Below are 16098 nucleotides of genomic sequence, written 5' to 3'. Positions count from 1 at the left end.
GAATTTTGGGTGAAAATTCCGGGAATTTTGGGTGAAAATCCCGGGGATTTTGGGGAATTTTGGGTGAAAATCCCGGGAATTTCGGGTGAAAATCCCGGGAATTTTTGTGGAATTTTGGGTGAAAATCCCGGGAATTTTCCTGGAATTTTGGGTGAAAATCCCGGGAATTTTGGGTGAAAATCCCGGGAATTTTGGTGGAATTTTGGGTGAAAATCCCGGGAATTTTGGGTGAAAATCCCGGGAATTTTGGGTGAAAATCCTGTGAATTTCTGTGGAATTTTGGGTGAAAATCCCGGGAATTTTGGGGAATTTTGGGTGAAAATCCCGGGAATTTTGGTGGAATTTTGGGTGAAAATCCCCAGAATTTCTGTGGAATTTTGGGTGAAAATCCCGGGAATTTCTGGGGAATTTTGGGTGAAAATCCCGGGAATTTTGGGTGAAAATCCCGGGAATTTTTCATGGAATTTTGGGTGAAAATCCCGGGAATTTTTTGTGGAATTTTGGGTGAAAATCCCGGGAATTTTGGGGAATTTTGGGTGAAAATCCCGGGAATTTCGGGTGAAAATCCCGGGAATTTTGGGTGAAAATCCCGGGAATTTTGGGTGAAAATCCCGGGAATTTTTTGTGGAATTTTGGGTGAAAATCCCGGGAATTTTTTGTGGAATTTTGGGTGAAAATCCCGGGAATTTTGGGTGAAAATCCCGGGAATTTTGGGTGAAAATCCCGGGAATTTTGGGTGAAAATCCCAGGAATTTTTTGTGGAATTTTGGGTGAAAATCCCGGGAATTTTGGGTGAAAATCCCGGGAATTTTGGGTGAAAATCCCGGGAATTTTGGGTGAAAATCCCAGGAATTTTCATGGAATTTTGGGTGAAAATCCCGGGAATTTTTTGTGGAATTTTGGGTGAAAATCCCAGAAATTTTCCTGGAATTTTGGGTGAAAATCCCGGGAATTTTGGGTGAAAATCCCGGATTTTTTCCCGGGAATTCCGCAGCCCCTGATGGACAACCTGGAATCCCAAACCTACGAGGTCTTCGAGAAGGATCCCATCAAGTACTGCCAGTACCAGCAGGTCAGCTCATTTGCATCTCATTTGCATCTCATCTGCATCCAATTCCCATTCCATTAGCCCGCCCACACACTGCTCAGAAGTGTTTTCACATTTACATCTCATTTGCATCTCATTTAAATCCAAATTTTCATCCTATGGACACACCCACACACCGCTCAGAAGCGTTTTTTCATTTATATCTCATTTGCATATCATTTACATGTAATTCCCATCCCATTGGCACGCCCACACGCCGCTCAAAAGCGTTTCCACATTTACATCTCATTTGCATCTCATTTAAATCCAAATTTTCATCCCTTTGTCACGCCCACACACTGCTCAGATGTGTTTCCATGTTTGCATCTCATTTGCATCTCATTTGCATCAAATTTCCCATCCCTTTGGCACGCCCACACTCTACTCAGAAGCGTTTTCTCATTTATGTCTCATTTGCATATCATTTACATATAATTACCAATCCATTAGCCCGCCCACGTGACGCTCAAAAGTGTTTCCAAGTTTGCATCTCATTTGCATCTCATTTAAATCTAAATTTCCATCCCTTTGTCACGCCCACACGCCGCTCAGAAGCGTTTTCTCATTTATATCTCATTTGCATATCATTTACATGTAATTCCCATCCCATTGGCACGCCCACACGCTGCTCAAAAGCGTTTCCACATTTACATCTCATTTGCATCTCATTTAAATCCAAATTTTCATCCCTTTGTCACGCCCACACACTGCTCAGATGTGTTTCCATGTTTGCATCTCATTTGCATCTCATTTGCATCAAATTTCCCATCCCTTTGGCACGCCCACACTCTACTCAGAAGCGTTTTCTCATTTATGTCTCATTTGCATATCATTTACATATAATTACCAATCCATTAGCCCGCCCACGTGACGCTCAAAAGTGTTTCCACGTTTGCATCTCATTTGCATCTCATTTAAATCTAAATTTCCATCCCTTTGTCACGCCCACACGCCGCTCAGAAGCGTTTTCTCATTTATATCTCATTTGCATATCATTTACATGTAATTCCCATCCCATTGGCACGCCCACACGCTGCTCAAAAGCGTTTCCACATTTACATCTCATTTGAATCTCATTTAAATCCAAATTTTCATCCTATGGACACACCCACACACCGCTCAGAAGCTTTTTCTCATTTATATCTCATTTGCATATCATTTGCATGTAACTCCCATCTCATTAGCCCGCCCACATGCCGCTCAAAAGTGTTTTGACATTTACATCTCATTTGCATCTCATTTACATACAATTCTTATCCCATTGGCACGCCCACAAGCCGCGCAGAAGCGGTTTTACATTTACATCTCATTTGCATCTCATTTACATACAATTACCATCCATTGGCACGCCCACATGCCGCTCAGAAGCTTTTCCTCATTTGCATCTCATTTGCATCCAATTTCCTGTTTATTTACACGCCCACATATATCAGTCAAAAGGGTTTGCAATTTGCATCTCATTTGCATACAAACACCACCCCTGTGGGTTATCGGCTGGCGCCCTAATCTGCATAGATTTGCATAAAGCGATGGGGAATTTGCATGAATCAGCAGCTGATTTGCATAATGTGGTCAATAAAATAGTATCTAGTAATTTGCATTAATTTGCATGGAATTCTCGGTAATTTGCATAAAGTGCCCAATGATATGCGTAAGTTATTTGCAAATTTGCATAGCATGTGCATTAATTAAATCAGTGATTTGCATAAGTACGATTGCATCGTGAATACATTATTAAATTAGGCAAATCATGCTGTGATTTGCATAAATTGTTTCCTAATTTGCATACACGGAGTTATTCTGGGATTTGTATAATTAGCATTGTTGGGCGCTTTATGCAAATTATTTTTATTGTCAGATTTGCATGTTAATTAGCTTAATTAATTTACAGTATTGAGCTGTACTAGCAGCTTCATTTGCATAAATCAACTTTCTTTCAGCATCACCTAATTTGCATAAAATTAAGAATTATGTAAACATTTAATTGTGGCTATTAATTAATTACTTTTGCATGTAATACTTAATTAGGAGCTTATTAATTAACTGTTGATTGGGCATCAGAATCGATGCGATTTGCATGAAAATTAACACAACCCAATTAAAAACCAGCCTAATTTGCATATCCACGCCCTCCTTTGCATACCACACTGCATTTTGCATATTCAGCCCCTTAATTTGCATGTTTCCAGAGTGATTTGAGCCTTAATTTGCATGGCCGCTCCGGTAATTAAGGCTGACAGGTTGATTAAAGGGTATGGTGGGTGTGGTTTGTCTCTAATTTGCATAAATTTGCATAAATTTGCATATTCTCCAGGCCATTTACAAGTGTCTCCAGGACCGGGTCCCTGAAGGGGAGCGAGAGACGAACGTGCAGTGAGTGCCCCAAAATCCCCGGAATTCACCCCAAAATCCACCCAAAATCGCCTGGAAACCCCCGGAATTCCCAAAAACCCATCCCAAATATCCCGGAATTCCCAAAAATCCGCCCGGAACGTTCCAGAATTCCCAGAAAATCCCACCCAAAACCGCCCAAAGTCCCCAAAAATCACCTCAAAATTGACCCAAAATCCCAAATACTCGCCCCAAAATCCCGGGAATTCGACCCAAAATCAGCTCGAAACCCCCGGAATTCCCGAAAACCCATCCCAAATATCCCGGAATTCCCAAAAATCCGCCTGGAACGTTCCAGAATTCCCAGAAAATCCCACCCAAAACAGCCCAAAGTCCCCAAAAATCACCTCAAAAATTGACCCAAAATCCAAAAAATTCGCCCCAAAATCCCGGGAATTCGACCCAAAATCAGCTCGAAACCCCCGGAATTCCCAAAAACCCATCCCAAATATCCCGGAATTCCCAAAAATCCGCCTGGAACGTTCCAGAATTCCCAGAAAATCCCACCCAAAACAGCCCAAAGTCCCCAAAAATCACCTCGAAATTGACCCCAAATCCCAAATATTTGCCCCAAAATTCCAGGAATTCGACCCAAAATCGCCTCGAAACCCCCGGAATTCCCAAAAAGCCATCCCAAATATCCCGGAATCCCCAAAAATCCGCCTGGAACGTTCCAGAATTCCCAGAAAATCCCACCCAAAACAGCCCAAAGTCCCCAAAAATCCCCTCAAAAATTGACCCAAAATCCCTCAAATTCGCCCCAAAACGGCCCCAAAATCCCAGGAATTCGACCCAAAATCAGCTCGAAACCCCCGGAATTCCCAAAAACCCATCCCAAATATCCCGGAATTCCCAAAAATCCGCCCGGAACGTTCCAGAATTCCCAGAAAATCCCACCCAAAACAGCCCAAACTCCCCAAAAATCCCCTCGAAAATTGACTCAAAATCCCTCAAATTCGCCCCACAACGGGCCCAAAATCCCAGGAATTTGACCCAAAATCGCCTGGAAACCCCCGGAATTCCCAAAAACCCATCCCAAATATCCCGGAATTCTCAAAAATCCGCCCGGAACGTTCCAGAATTCCCAGAAAATCCCACCCAAAACAGCCCAAACTCCCCAAAAATCCCCTCAAAATTGACCCAAAATCCCAAAAATTCGCCCCAAAACGGGCCCAAAATCCCGGGAATTCGACCCAAAAACAGCTCGAAACCCCCGGAATTCCCAAAAACCCATCCCAAATATCCCAGAATTCCCCAAAATCCGCCTGGAACGTTCCAGAATTCCCAGAAAATCCCACCCAAAACAGCCCAAAGTCCCCAAAAATCCCCTCAAAATTGACCCAAAATCCCAAATACTCGCCCCAAAATCCCGGGAATTCGACCCAAAATCAGCTCGAAACCCCCGGAATTCCCGAAAACCCATCCCAAATATCCCGGAATTCCCAAAAATCCGCCTGGAACGTTCCAGAATTCCCAGAAAATCCCACCCAAAACAGCCCAAAGTCCCCAAAAATCACCTCAAAAATTGACCCAAAATCCAAAAAATTCGCCCCAAAATCCCGGGAATTCGACCCAAAATCAGCTCGAAACCCCCGGAATTCCCAAAAACCCATCCCAAATATCCCGGAATTCCCAAAAATCCGCCTGGAACGTTCCAGAATTCCCAGAAAATCCCACCCAAAACAGCCCAAAGTCCCCAAAAATCACCTCGAAATTGACCCCAAATCCCAAATATTTGCCCCAAAATTCCAGGAATTCGACCCAAAATCGCCTCGAAACCCCCGGAATTCCCAAAAAGCCATCCCAAATATCCCGGAATCCCCAAAAATCCGCCTGGAACGTTCCAGAATTCCCAGAAAATCCCACCCAAAACAGCCCAAAGTCCCCAAAAATCCCCTCAAAAATTGACCCAAAATCCCTCAAATTCGCCCCAAAACGGCCCCAAAATCCCAGGAATTCGACCCAAAATCAGCTCGAAACCCCCGGAATTCCCAAAAACCCATCCCAAATATCCCGGAATTCCCAAAAATCCGCCCGGAACGTTCCAGAATTCCCAGAAAATCCCACCCAAAACAGCCCAAACTCCCCAAAAATCCCCTCGAAAATTGACTCAAAATCCCTCAAATTCGCCCCACAACGGGCCCAAAATCCCAGGAATTTGACCCAAAATCGCCTGGAAACCCCCGGAATTCCCAAAAACCCATCCCAAATATCCCGGAATTCTCAAAAATCCGCCCGGAACGTTCCAGAATTCCCAGAAAATCCCACCCAAAACAGCCCAAACTCCCCAAAAATCCCCTCAAAATTGACCCAAAATCCCAAAAATTCGCCCCAAAACGGGCCCAAAATCCCGGGAATTCGACCCAAAAACAGCTCGAAACCCCCGGAATTCCCAAAAACCCATCCCAAATATCCCAGAATTCCCCAAAATCCGCCTGGAACGTTCCAGAATTCCCAGAAAATCCCACCCAAAACAGCCCAAAGTCCCCAAAAATCCCCTCAAAATTGACCCAAAATCCCAAATACTCGCCCCAAAATCCCGGGAATTCGACCCAAAATCAGCTCGAAACCCCCGGAATTCCCGAAAACCCATCCCAAATATCCCGGAATTCCCAAAAATCCGCCTGGAACGTTCCAGAATTCCCAGAAAATCCCACCCAAAACAGCCCAAAGTCCCCAAAAATCACCTCAAAAATTGACCCAAAATCCAAAAAATTCGCCCCAAAATCCCGGGAATTCGACCCAAAATCAGCTCGAAACCCCCGGAATTCCCAAAAACCCATCCCAAATATCCCGGAATTCCCAAAAATCCGCCTGGAACGTTCCAGAATTCCCAGAAAATCCCACCCAAAACAGCCCAAAGTCCCCAAAAATCACCTCGAAATTGACCCCAAATCCCAAATATTTGCCCCAAAATTCCAGGAATTCGACCCAAAAACAGCTCGAAACCCCCGGAATTCCCAAAAAGCCATCCCAAATATCCCGGAATCCCCAAAAATCCGCCTGGAACGTTCCAGAATTCCCAGAAAATCCCACCCAAAACAGCCCAAAGTCCCCAAAAATCCTTGTTTTGGGGGGGGACATTTGGGTGATTTTGGGGTGAATTTGGGTGTTTTTGGGTGTTTTTGGGTGATTTTTGGGGTTCCCAGAGCGGATTTCGGGGTGGTTTTGGGTGAATTTGGGCTGGTTTTGGGGTGATTTGGGTAATTTCGGGTGTTTTTGGGTGATTTTGGGTTATTTTGGGTTGATTTTGGGGTTTTTTGGGGTTCCCGGAGCGGATTTCGGGGTGATTTTGGGTCATTCTGGGTGATTTTGGGTGATTTTGGGTGTTTTTGGGTGATTTTGGGGTGTTTTCGGGTGATTTTGGGGTGATTTGGGGTGATTTCGGGTGTTTTTGGGTGTTTTTGGGGTGTTTTGGGGTGTTTCTGGGTGCTTTCGGGGTGTTTTTGGGGTGTTTTCGGGTGTTCTTTGGTGTTTTGAGGGTGTTTTTGGGGTGTTTCTGGCTGGTTTTGGGTGGTTTTGGGCTGTTTTTGGGTGATTTTGGGGTGATTTCTGAGTGGTTTTTGGGTGTTTTGAGGGTGTTTTTGGGCTGTTTTGGCTGTTTTGGCTGTTTTGGGGTGTTTTTGGGTGTTTTTGGGGTGTTTTTGGCTGTTTTTGGGCTGGTTTTGGGTTGTTTTTGGGGTGTTTTCGGGTGTTTTTGGGCTGTTTTGTGGTGTTTTTGGGTGTTTTTGGGCTGTTTTGGGTGTTTTTGGGTGATTTTGGGGTGATTTCGGCTGTTTCCGGCTGTTCTCAGGGTGGTGATGGTGTTTTTGGGGTGATTTTGGGTGTTTTCGGGTGTTTTTGGGTGTTTTCGGGTGTTTTTGGGGTGATTTCGGCTGTTTCCGGCTGTTCTCAGGGTGGTGATGGTGTTTTTGGGCTGTTTTGGGGTGTTTTTCGGGTGTTTTCGGGTGTTTTTGGGTGTTTTGAGGGTGTTTTTGGGGTGTTTCTGGCTGGTTTTGGGTGATTTTGGGGTGATTTGGGGTGTTTTTGGGCTGTTTTGGGGTGTTTTTGGGTGTTTTTTGCTGTTTTTGGGCTGTTTTGGGCTGTTTTTGGGTGTTTTTGGGGTGATTTCGGCTGTTTCCGGCTGTTCTCAGGGTGGTGATGGTGCTTTTGGGGTGTTTTGGGGTGTTTTGGGGTGATTTTGGGGTGTTTTCGGGTGTTTTTGGACTGTTTTGGGCTGTTTTGGGGTGTTTTCGGGCTGTTTTGGGGTGATTTTGGGGTGATTTCGGCTGTTTCCAGCTGTTCTCAGGGTGGTGATGGTGATTTTGGGGTGAATTGGGGTGATTTTGGGTGATTTCGGGGTGTTTTTGGGGTGTTTTCGGGTGTTTTTGGGTGTTTTGAGGGTGTTTTTGGCTGTTCTCAGGGTGGTGATGGTGCTGGGCGCGGGCCGGGGGCCGCTGGTGGCCGCGGCGCTCCGAGCCGCTCGCCAGGCCGGGGCGCGGCTGCGTCTGTACGCCGTGGAGAAAAACCCCAACGCCGTCGTCACGTGAGTGCCGATCGATAACCCATCGATAACCCATCGATAACCCATCGATAGCATCAATAACCCTTCGATAACCCGTCCATAGTGATCAATAACCCATCCATAACCCATCCATAACCCATCAAACCCCAACGCCGTCGTCACGTGAGTGCCGATCGATAACCCATCGATAACCCATCGGTGGTGATCAATAACCCATCCATAACCCATCCATAGCGATTGATCAATAACCCATCCATAACCCATCAATAATGATCAATAACCCATCCATAACCCATCAAACCCCAACGCCGTCGTCACGTGAGTGCCGATCAATAACCCATCGATAACCCATCGATAACCCATCGATAACACATCAATAGTGATCAATAACTCATCCATAACCCATCCATAACCCATCAAACCCCAACGCCGTCGTCACGTGAGTGCCGATCGATAACCCATCGATAACCCATCGATAGCGATCAATAACCCATCGATAATCCATCGGTGGTGATCAATAACCCATCCATAACCCATCGATAACCCATCCATAACCCATCCATAGCGATTGATCAATAACCCATCCATAACCCATCCATAACCAATCGATAACCCATCGATAGCGATCGATAACCCATCGATAACCCATCGGTGGTGATCAATAACCCATCCATAACCCATCCATAGCGATTGATCAATAACCCATCGATAACCCATCGGTGGTGATCAATAACCCATCAATAACCCATCGATAACCCATCCGTGGTGATCAATAACCCATCCATAACCCATCCATAGCAATTGATCGGTAACCCATTGATAACCCATCAATAACCGATCAATAACCGATCAATAACCGATCAATAACCCATCCATAGCGATTGATCGATAACCCATTGATAACCCATCAATAACCCACCAATAACCCATCAATAACCCATCAATAGCCGATCAATAACCGATCAATAAGCCATCCATAGCGATTGATCGATAACCCATCAACAACCCATCAATAACCAATCAATAACCCATCAATAACCCATCAATAACCCATCCATAGCGATTGATTGATAACCCATTGATAACCCATCAATAACCGATCAATAACCGATCAATAACTGATCAATAACCCATCCATAGCAATTGATCGATAACCAATCAATAACCCATCAATAACCCACCAATAACCAATCAATAACCGATCAATAACCGATCAATAACCGATCAATAACCGATCAATAGCCCATCAATAACCGATCAATAACCCATTGATAACCGATCAATAACCCTTCAATAACCAATCAATAACCCATCAATAACCCATCAATAACTGATCAATAACTGAACAATAACCCATCAATAATCCATTTAACTACGGCTAATTAAGGCCATTAATGAGCTAATTACAGCTAATCAAGGCTAATTAAGGCTAATTAAGGCCATTAATGACCTAATTACGGCTAATTAGGGCCATTAATGAACTAATTAAGGCTAATTAAGGCTAATTAATGGCCTAATTAAGGTTAATTAAGAGTGGAAATTCCCACTGGGGGGATCAGGGAGGGTTATTGATCACCGATAACTCATTGATCCCTTATCGGATTTAACCCGCGATCGCTCCGGGGGGTTATTAATGATTATTAATGAGCTAATTAATGCTAATTATGGCTAATTAGGGCCATTAATGAACTAATTAAGGGTAATTAAGGCTTATTAAGGACAGGAAAATGGCATTGGGGGGAGTGGGGAGGGTTATTGATCACCAATAATTTATTGATCCCTTATCGGATTGAACCCGCGATGGCTCCGGGGGGTTATTAATCATTATTAAGGAGCTAATTAATGCTAATTAATGCTAATTAGGGCCATTAATGAACTAATTAAGGGTAATTAAGGCTTATTAAGGACAGGAAAATGGCATTGGGGGGAGCGGGGAGGGTTATTGATCACCGATAATTTATCGATCCCTTATCGGATTGAACCCGCGATGGCTCCGGGAGTTATTAATGATTATTAAGGAGCTAATTAATGCTAATTATGGCTAATTAGGGCCATTAATGAAGGAATTAAGGCTTATTAAGAGCAGGAAAATGGCACTGGGGGGATCAGGGAGGGTTATTGATCACCAATAACTCATTGATCCCTTATCGGATTTAACCCGCGATCGCTCCAGGGGGTTATTAATGATTATTAAGGAGCTAATTAATGCTAATTAATGCTAATTAGGGCCATTAATGAACTAATTAAGGCTTTTTAAGAGCAGGAAAATGGCACTGGGGGGATCAGGGAGGGTTATTGATCACCAGGGAGGGTTATTGATCACCGATAATTTATCGATCCCTTATCGGATTTAACCCGCTATTGATTAGAGAGTTATTAATCGATCGGGGGCTTATTAAGGTTTATTAATGAGCTAATCAGTGCTAATTACGGCTATTAATGACCTAATCAAGGCTAATTAAGGCTAATTAAGAGCAGAAAAATGGCACTGGGGGGATCAGGGATGGTTATTGATCACCGATAATTTATCGATCCCTTATCGGATTGAACCCGCGATTGCTCCGGGGGGTAATTAATGATTATTAAGGAGCTAATCAGTGCTAATTACGTCTAATTAGGGCCATTAATGACCTAATCAAGGCTAATTAAGGCTAATTAAGAGCAGAAAAATGACACTGGGGGGATCAGGGAGGGTTATTGATCACCAATAATTTATCGATCCCTTATCGGATTGAACCCGCGATTACTCCGGGGGGTTATTAATCATTATTAAGGAGCTAATTACGGCTAATTAGGGCCACTAATGACCTAATCAAGGCTAATTAAGGCTAATTAAGAGTGGAAATTCCCACTGGAGGGAGCGGGGAGGGTTATTGATCACCGATAACTCATCGATCCCTTATCGGATTTAACCCGCGATTGCTCTGGGGATTATTAATGATTATTAACGAGCTAATTAATGCTAATTAGGGCCATTAATGGCCTAATCAAGGCTAATTAAGGCTAATTAAGAGTGGAAATTCCCACTGGGGGGATCAGGGAGGGTTATTGATCACCGATAATTTATCGATCCCTTATCGGATTGAACCCGCGATCGCTCCGGGGGGTTATTAATGATTATTAAGGAGCTAATTAGCGCTAATTACGGCTAATTAGGGCCATTAATGAACTAAGTAAGGGTAATTAAGGCTAATTAAGAGCAGAAAAATGGCACTGGGGGGATCAGGGAGGGTTATTGATCACCAATAACTCATTGATCCCTTATCAGAATGAACCCGCGATTGCTCTGGGGGTTATTAATGATTATTAACGAGTTAATTAATGCTAATTACGGCTAATTAGGGCCATTAATGAACCAATCAAGGCTAATTAAGGCTAATTAAGAGCAGGAAAATGACATTGGGGGGATCAGGGAGGGTTATTGATCACCAATAATTTATCGATCCCTTATCAGAATGAACCCGCGATTGCTCTGGGGGTTATTAATGATTATTAACGAGTTAATTAATGCTAATTACGGCTAATTAGGGCCATTAATGGCCTAATTAAGGCCAATTAAGGCTGTTTAAGAGCAGGAAAATGGCACTGGGGGGATCAGGGAGGGTTATTGATCACCGATAATTTATCGATCCCTTATCGGATTGAACCCGCGATCGCTCCGGGGGGTTATTAATGATTACTAAGGAGCTAATTAATGCTAATTACGGCTAATTAGTGCCATTAATGAACAAATTAAGACTTTTTAAGAGCAGGAAAATGGCACTGGAGGGAGCGGGGAGTGTTATTGATCACCGATAACTCATTGATCCCTTATCGGATTTAACCCGCGATTGCTCTGGGGGTTATTAATGATTATTAATGAGCTAATTAGCGCTAATTAGCGCTAATTGCAGGCTGGAGAACTGCCAGTGGGAGGAGTGGGGCTCGCAGGTGTCGGTGGTGGCGCGGGACATGCGGGGCTGGGCGGCGCCGGAGCCGGCGGATCTGGTGGTGTCGGAGCTGCTGGGATCCTTCGGGGACAACGAGCTGAGCCCGGAGTGCCTGGATGGGGCCCGGGGGTGCCTGAAAGGTGGGAGAAAGTTCCGGAAAAAATCCGGGAAAATCTGGAAAAAATCTGGGAAAAATCCAGGAATTCTTGGGAATTGTGGGGAAAAAAACCCGGGGAAAATCGGGGAAAAAATGGGGAAAAAATGGGAAAAATGGGGGAAAAATGGGAATAAAATGGGGAAAAAATGGGAATAAAATGGGGAAAAATGGGGAAAAATTTTGGAAATCTGGGGGAAAATTTGGGGATTTTGGGGAAAAAAACCCGGGGAAAATCGGAGAAAAAATGGGGGAAAAAATGGGGAAAAATGGGGAAAAAATGGAAATAAAATGGGGAAAAAATGGGGGAAAATGGGGGAAAATTGGGGAAAAATTGGGGAAAAATGAGGAAAAAAATTGGGAAAAACGGGAAAAAAATTGGGTAAAAATGGGGGGAAAATTGGGGAAAAAATGGGGAAAAAATGGGGGAAAAATGGGGAAAAATTGGGGAAAAAATGGGTAAAAATGGGAATAAAATGGGGAAAAAATGGGGAAAAAATGGGGGAAAAATGGGGAAAAAATGGGGGAAAAATGGGGGAAAAAATTGGGGAAAAATGGGGAAAAATTGGGGAAAAATTGGGAAAAAATGGGGAAAAAATGGAAATAAAATGGGGAAAAAATGGGGAAAAATGGGGAAAAAATTGGGGAAAAAATGGGGAAAAAATGGGGAGAAATTGGGGAAAAATTGGGGAAAAATGGGGAATAATGGGATCAGGAGCTGTCCCCAGAGTGCCTGGATGGGGCACGGGGGTGCCTGAAAGGTGGGAGAAAATTCCGGAAAAATCCGGGAAAATCTGGGAATTCTGGGGGAAAAAATTGGGGATTCGGGGGAAAAAAACCCGGGGAAAATCGGGGAAAAAATGGGGAAAAAATGGGGAAAAATGGGGGAAAAATGGAAATAAAATGGGAATAAAGTGGGGAAAAATGGGGAAAAATTTGGGGATTTTGGGGGAAAAAACCCAGGGAAAATCGGAGAAAAAATGGGGAAAAATTGGATAAAAATTGGGGAAAAAATGGGAATAAATTGGGAATAAAATGGGGAAAAATTGGGAAAAAATGGGGAAAAATTGGGGAAAAATGGGGAAAAATTTGGGGATTCTGGGGAAAAAAATCCGGAGGAAATTGGAGAAAAAATGGGGAAAAAATGGGAATTTTTGGGGAAAAAACCTGGGATTTTGGGGTGAGAAAAATGGGAATTTTGGGGGAAAAAAATGGGAATTTTGGGGGGAAAAAAATGGGAATTTTGGGGGAAAAAAATTGGGATTTTGGGTGGGAAAAATGGGAATTTTTGGGGGAAACAACTGGGAATTTCAGGGTGAGAAAAATGGGAATTTTGGGTGGGAAAAAAATTGGAATTTTGGGGGGAAAACCAGGGATTTTGGGAGTGGAAAAAATGGGAATTTTGGGGGGGAAAAAGGGGAATTTTTGGGGGGAAAAATGGGAATTTTGGATGGTAAAAAAATGGGAATTTTGGGGGGAAAAACGGGAATTTTGGGTGGGAAAAATGGAATTTTTTGCGGAAAAAAATGGGATTTCGGGGTGGGAAAAATGGGAATTTTGGATGGGAAAAAAATGGGAATTTTTGGGGCGTAAAAACGAAATTTTTGGGGGAAAAAAATGGGAATTTTTGGGGAAAAAAATGGGAATTTTTGAGGGAAAAAATGGGAATTTTGGGGGTAAAAATGGGAATTTTTGGGGAAAAAAATGGGAATTTTGGGGGAAAAAACGCGGATTTTGGGTGGGAAAAATGGAATTTTTTGGGGAAAAAAGGGGATTTGGGGTGGGAAAAATGGGAATTTTGAGGGTAAAAAAATGGGATTTTTGGGGGGAAAATCTGGGATTTTGGGGTGTGAAAAATGGGAATTTTGGACGGGAAAAAAATGGGAATTTTGGGTGAAGAAAAATGGGAATTTTTGGGAGAAAAAAATGGGAATTTTGGTGGGAAAAATGGGAATTTTGGGTGGGAAAAATGGGAATTTTGTGGGGAAAATCTGGGATTTTGGGTGTGGAAAAAATGGGAATTTTTGGGGAAAAAAAAGGGGATTTTGGGTGGGAAAACCGAAATTTTGGGGGGAATTTTCTGGGATTTTGGGTGGGAAAAAAATGGGAATTTTGGGGGGTAAAAACGAAATTTTTGGGGGAAAAAAATGGGAATTTTTGGGGAAAAAACGGAATTTTGGGGGTAAAAAATGGGATTTTTGGGGGAAAAAAAGTGGATTTTGGTTGGGAAACCGCGGGAATTTTGTGGAATTTTGGGAATTTTGTGGAATTCTGTGGAATTTTGGGAATTTTTCCCTCTGGGAATGGCAGAGGACGGAGTTTCCATCCCCCAATCCTACACCTCCTTCCTGGCTCCCGTCTCCTCCTCCAAGCTCTACAACGAAGTGCGAGGCTGCCGCGAGCACGACCGGCACCCCGAGGTGAATCCCGGGAAAAAGAACGGGAATTCCGGGAATTCCGGGCGGGAAAAATGCGGGGGGGGGATGGGGGGAGGTTGGGGAATTTTTTGGGGGATTTTTTTGGGATTTTTTTGGGATTTTTTGGGGTTTTTTTGGGGTTTTTTGGGGATTTTTTGGGGGTTTTTTGGGGTTTTTTTTGGGGTTTTTTGGGAATTTTTTGGGGATTTTTTGGGGATTTTTTTTGGATTTTTTTGGGGATTTTTTTTGGGTTTTTTTGGGATTTTTTGGGGAATTTTTGGGGGATTTTTTGGGATTTTTTGGGGATTTTTTGGGATTTTTTGGGGACTTTTTGGGATTTTTTGGGGGGATTTTTTTGGGATTTTTGGGAATTTTTGGGGGATTTTTTGGGGATTTTTTTGGGGATTTTTTTGGGGATTTTTTTGGATTTTTGGGGGATTTTTTGGGGGATTTTTTGGGGGATTTTGGGGGGATTTTTTGGGGATTTTTGGGGGATTTTTTGGGGATTTTTTTGGGATTTTTTTGGGATTTTTTGAGATTTTTTGGGATTTTTTTGAAATTTTTTGGGGATTTTTTTGGAGAATTTTTTTGGAACTTTTTTGCATTTTTGGGGGATTTTTGGGGATTTTTTTGGATTTTGGGAATTTCTGGGATTTTTTGGAATTTTTTTGGATTTTTTGGGGAATTTTTTAAAATTTTTTTGGGGAAAATGAGGGAAAAAGAAGAGAATTTTGGGAAATTTTGGGGGGAAAATTTGGGAATTTTGGGGGAAAAAATGGGGAAAAAATTGGGGAAAAAAATTGCAATTTTGGGGAATTTTTTGGTGGGAATTTGGAGGGAAAAATGGGAAAAATCGGAAAAATGGGAAAAAATCAGGGAAAAATGGGAAAAAATCAGGGAAAATGGGAAAATTGATGGAAAAAAGGGAAAAATGAGGGAAAAATGGGAAAAATGAGGGAAAAATGGGGAAAAATCAGGGAAAAATGGGAAAAATGATGGGAAAAATGGGAAAAATGATGGGAAAAATCAGGGGAAAATGGGAAAAATCAGGGAAAAATGGGAAAATCGATGGGAAATATGGGGAAAAATCAGGGAAAAAAATGGGAAAAAATCAGGGAAAAATGGGAAAATTGCTGGGAAAATGGGAAATGGGGAATTTGGGATTGGGAGTGGAGGAATTTTTGGGAATTTTGGGGGATTTTGGGGATTTTGCAGGCTCAGTTTGAGACCCCCTACGTGGTGAGGCTCCACAATTTCCATCAGGTGGCTCCGCCCCTTCCCTGCTTCAGCTTCCGGCATCCCAATCCCGGTGAGGAAAGTTCCGGAAAAACGGCGGGAAATAAATGGGGAAAAATGGGGAAAAATTGGGGGAAAATTGGGGAAAAAATTGGGGAAAAATCCCGGAAAAATGGGGGAAAAATCTGGGAAAAATCTGGGAAAAATTGGGGGAAAAATCTGGGAAAAATTGGGGAAAAATTGGGGAAAAATCCAGGAAAAATGGGGGGAAAATCTGGGAAAAATGGGGGGAAAATTGGGAAAAATTGGGGAAAAATCCAGGGAAAATTGGGAAAAAATGGGGGAAAAATCCCGAAAAAATTTGGGAAAAAATGTGAAAA

The 16098-nt window shown here is 43.0% G+C and overlaps 1 protein-coding gene across 2 annotated transcripts in view; it reads left to right on the top strand.

Moving 5' to 3' along the window:
- The window catches only part of PRMT5 (protein arginine methyltransferase 5), a 39270-nt gene that overhangs the window by 17690 nt on the left and 5482 nt on the right, over positions 1-16098 (top strand). For both annotated transcript variants that reach the window (XM_086870844.1, XM_086870845.1), the window contains exons 9-14: positions 995-1072; positions 3402-3460; positions 7881-8003; positions 11876-12051; positions 14376-14485; positions 15698-15791. In XM_086870844.1, the coding sequence (XP_086726970.1) occupies positions 995-1072; positions 3402-3460; positions 7881-8003; positions 11876-12051; positions 14376-14485; positions 15698-15791 (640 nt within the window). The remainder of the gene's footprint in view (positions 1-994; positions 1073-3401; positions 3461-7880; positions 8004-11875; positions 12052-14375; positions 14486-15697; positions 15792-16098) is intronic.

This window comes from Cyanistes caeruleus, chromosome 33 (assembly GCF_971803275.1).
Source record: "Cyanistes caeruleus chromosome 33, bCyaCae1.hap1.1, whole genome shotgun sequence".
Classification (NCBI taxonomy): Eukaryota; Metazoa; Chordata; class Aves; order Passeriformes; family Paridae; genus Cyanistes; species Cyanistes caeruleus.
The sequence above is the reverse complement of the archived record's forward strand: the minus strand, read 5'-3'. Positions and strand labels throughout refer to the sequence as shown.